The sequence below is a fragment of the Apaloderma vittatum genome, unplaced genomic scaffold, assembly GCF_000703405.1.
Source record: "Apaloderma vittatum isolate BGI_N311 unplaced genomic scaffold, ASM70340v1 scaffold44641, whole genome shotgun sequence".
In the NCBI taxonomy this organism is placed as follows: Eukaryota; Metazoa; Chordata; class Aves; order Trogoniformes; family Trogonidae; genus Apaloderma; species Apaloderma vittatum.
In genome coordinates, this window is record NW_009701633.1 from 18,644 (window position 1) to 22,056 (window position 3,413).

The window sequence follows — 3,413 nt, forward strand, 5'->3', positions numbered from 1 at the left end:
AGCTGACTACGGCGTCTGTGGTTTTAGATGCAGCTCTTCATGTTTTGTTGAGCTTTGCTCCCATTCTCTTTCCAGTTTTCCATGGCTGGAAACAGTATGATCACCTCGTGCAGTAAATGGGACACTAGATCTTCTCAAAATGGCTTAAAGCCCAAGCCAGATCTGCTGCATTTTGGAAATGGCAGCTGAAAACATGGAATTCACACTGAGTTATAAAAGCTTTTAGGATCAGAGAAGTCAGATCCAGCTTGGTGATGAAAAGTTCCTTTGGGTAGGCATAAAACTTTCTAAAAATCCTGAATGTGTCCCAGGTGGAATGCACTGGTGATGGTACATGGTGGTTGCCTAACAGAAAAGACTCATTGTTTTCCAGGCAAAGCATGGGTAGATGAGGTGCTTGGTCCAGAGGGCTGCCTCTGACCTCAGGCAGTTTACAGTCTTGCCAAGGTGAGATATGATGAAAGGGAGACCTGAGTGAGGCTGAGTACAAGGGCTGGGCTGGGAGGAGGAGCTGTCTCAATGTGCTTTTAAAAGCAAGGTGGAATTAGTCCACTACAAGTGCAGTTGGGTTATTAATCTGTTTCCCGTATTGAAAAATCTCAGTTATACTGAAAAAAATATTCCATTTACTGTTTCTTTGAGATCCCCATCTTCTGGAGTGCTGTGATTACAGGAGCCACTCAGATTTGTTACCAAGAATACTTTTACCCCTACAAAGAGCTCATTTTCTAGTGAATAAACTCAAAGTTTGCACAGTGAATAAGCTCTGAAGCCCCAGAAAACTGAAAGAAAAGCAAAATAAAAGGCAGCAGAGCAGGAGGCTGTCAGAAGAGCTTAGGCTCTGCCTGAAGTAAAGTGTGTCTTGCCAAAGGCAAAAGCTAGGAGAACGATAGCGGAAGTGCAATTTCTCACTGTCCTGCTGACAGAGCTGCGGGAGCCCAAGGTGACTGATACCATAGAAACATAAAATTGTGGTCCTGGTGATAAATACTCCCAAAGGCAACATGCAGAGTTTGGTGGCTCATGTTTGGGAAAGGCCTATCAGATAAGAATCCACTGAAACTTTTCTTTCTTTCCAGGCATGTGAAATGTCTCATGATTTTCAGCATTTGCCTGGGACTCATCTTCCTGTCAGGATTCTTCCATATGAAGAATGAAAATTACGTGTAAGTGAAGCAGAAGGAAGGTTGCATGACTTTGCTCAGGGCATGTCCGACCTTGACACTTGATTTAACTCTCATGAGGTTTAGACTAGTACTGGAAGGGCAGCAGCCCAAAGGTAGGTCTTAGATCCACATTTGGGCAGACAAGGGATTGAATTAGCCAAAGTGCAGCTCTATAGGGCAAAATCAGCTGTAGGGAAATGGACGGAAGCCTTTGGGTAAGTGAGGACCTGGAGAAGCAAAAAGCAGTCTGACATCTACTCCTCAGAGACAGGGTTGGTTCAGGTTGGTGCCTTGTAGCAACTGCAGGTGTGGTATAAGAAGGAGAACCTGCTTGGATTGGGCTTTACCAGGTCTCAGAGATGTGCTACAGCACTGGAGAGGCTGTTTCCCCCATCTTTTGACTTCCTGCAGAATCTTAAAGAGCCATGAGGAGCTGTTGATACCTTCCACACCTTGCCATGCCACGACTAATGTCATGTTCCTCAAGACCCACAAAACGGCCAGCAGCACTGTCCTGAACATCATGTTCAGGTTTGCAGAGAGATACAACCTCACCGTCGCCCTCCCAGCTGACCAACTCGTCCACCTGGGCTACCCTAATACCTTTCTGGCTCACTTTGTGGAGGGTTTTCAAGCTGTAGGACAAAACTACAACATCATGTGCAACCACTTGCGGTTTAACCCCTCAGAGGTAAGAAAGAGCCGTGATACCTGCAGAGAAACCTGATTGAACAAGCAGAGCCTCCAGACTAACAGCTTCTCTTCTTCCTCCCTACAAATAGGTGCAAAAGGTGATGGCAGCAAACACTTTCTACTTCTCCATCCTGAGGAACCCTATTTCTCTACTGGAGTCTTCCTATGTCTACTACAAGGACAATGTCCCTGCCTTCAGGAACTCCAAGGACGTGAATGAGTTCCTGGAGTCACCTCAGAAATATTACCAGGCAGCAGATTACAGGCAAAACATCTATGCCAGGAATATCATGTGGTTTGACTTTGGCTATGATAACAATGCAGAGAACAACAAAAAGTATGTCCAGGTGGTCTTGAAGGAGATTGAGCAGAGTTTCCACCTGATCTTGATAGCAGACTACTTTGATGAGTCCATGATTCTTTTGAAACACACTTTGTGCTGGGATCTGGATGACATTATTTACTTTAAGCTCAATTCCAGAAGCCAGGACACTGTCCAGACCTTGACTCCAGAAAGCAAGGAGCGGATAAAAGCATGGTGCTCTCTGGACTGGCAGCTCTACCTGCACTTCAACCAGAGCTTCTGGAGGAGAATTGAGGAGACCATAGGACTTGAGTTGCTGGAGCAGGAGGTGAATCACCTGCGAATGAGACAGAAGGAGCTCATGGAGACCTGTCTGTCAGAACAGGAGGCAGTGGGGAAAGATAACATCAGGAACAAAGCTCTCCTGCCTTTCCAGTCAGGGGCTGCAAATATCCTTGGGTACAACCTCAGACAAGACTTAAACAACAGGACTCTGAGAACCTGCCAGAGAATGATTATGCCAGAGCTCCAGTACACATCCTATCTTTATGCTGTTCAACACCCGCAAAAGAAGAGGAAGCAGTTAGGCTTGCCCCAGCTGTTGACCAGTGTCTAGGAGAAGATGCAGCTCCCAACTCTCAACTAGAGCATGCAACAAGTCACTGCAGTTTCCCACCATTTTGCATCACCCCATGTCTGGCAAGCCACTGGCCCGTGGAACTCTTGTGCATGAGGGGGAGCAGGGTGGGTGCTTTGATCGGGGTGACTGAGCTGGTGGCAGGTTCCTGTGTAGGGACCTTGAGCCAAAGGCTCTGCATTGGTTGGATCCTGCATGATCCCTCCTCTCTGCTCCCAGGCAAGGGGACAGCCTGCTGCTGCTGAGTGCCGGGCAGGCTTTATGCTGACTTAGACACTCCTGCCTCTTAATCATTAATCACAGGCTTAATCATTTTGTTTGCATTCAACTTTATTTAATAGCCATCAATAACTAGTAACAGCTCTCTAGTGCACATCCTGATTTTCAGCTTTTAGGGGAAAAAAGAGCAGGGAGGGGGAAACGAGGGAGAAGAGTGTGATGAGGGGATGCAGTGCTCAAAGGAGTAGGAGAGACATTCAGTCTCCTGTTCAGCAGCATCCATGCTCAGCAATGTATAACTGCCATGTGATGCCAGGGCTGCTTTTCAGTTGGGAGTCTTGAGCATTGTGCCCAAAGCCTGGCATCACAGAATCACAGAATGCTGGGGGTTGGA

The 3,413-nt window shown here is 46.9% G+C and overlaps 1 protein-coding gene across 1 annotated transcript; it reads left to right on the plus strand.

Annotated features, from left to right (window-relative positions):
• The first annotated feature begins 1,095 nt into the window (after positions 1-1,095).
• GAL3ST2 (galactose-3-O-sulfotransferase 2) lies at positions 1,096-2,779 on the plus strand. The gene is made up of 3 exons (XM_009879200.1): positions 1,096-1,166; positions 1,578-1,857; positions 1,949-2,779. The coding sequence occupies exons 1-3, from the start codon at positions 1,096-1,098 to the stop codon at positions 2,777-2,779; spliced, it is 1,182 nt and encodes a 393-aa protein (XP_009877502.1).
• Positions 2,780-3,413: the final 634 nt, after the last annotated feature.

Excerpts from the sequence above, each read along its gene's own strand:
- GAL3ST2 (XM_009879200.1), top strand. The coding sequence starts at position 1,096 with ATGATTTTCAGCATTTGCCTGGGACTCATCTTCCTGTCAGGATTCTTC. Across the intron at positions 1,167-1,577 it reads ATGAAGAATGAAAATTACGT|AATCTTAAAGAGCCATGAGG; the intron begins GTAAGTGAAGCA and ends GACTTCCTGCAG. Across the intron at positions 1,858-1,948 it reads TGCGGTTTAACCCCTCAGAG|GTGCAAAAGGTGATGGCAGC; the intron begins GTAAGAAAGAGC and ends CCCTACAAATAG.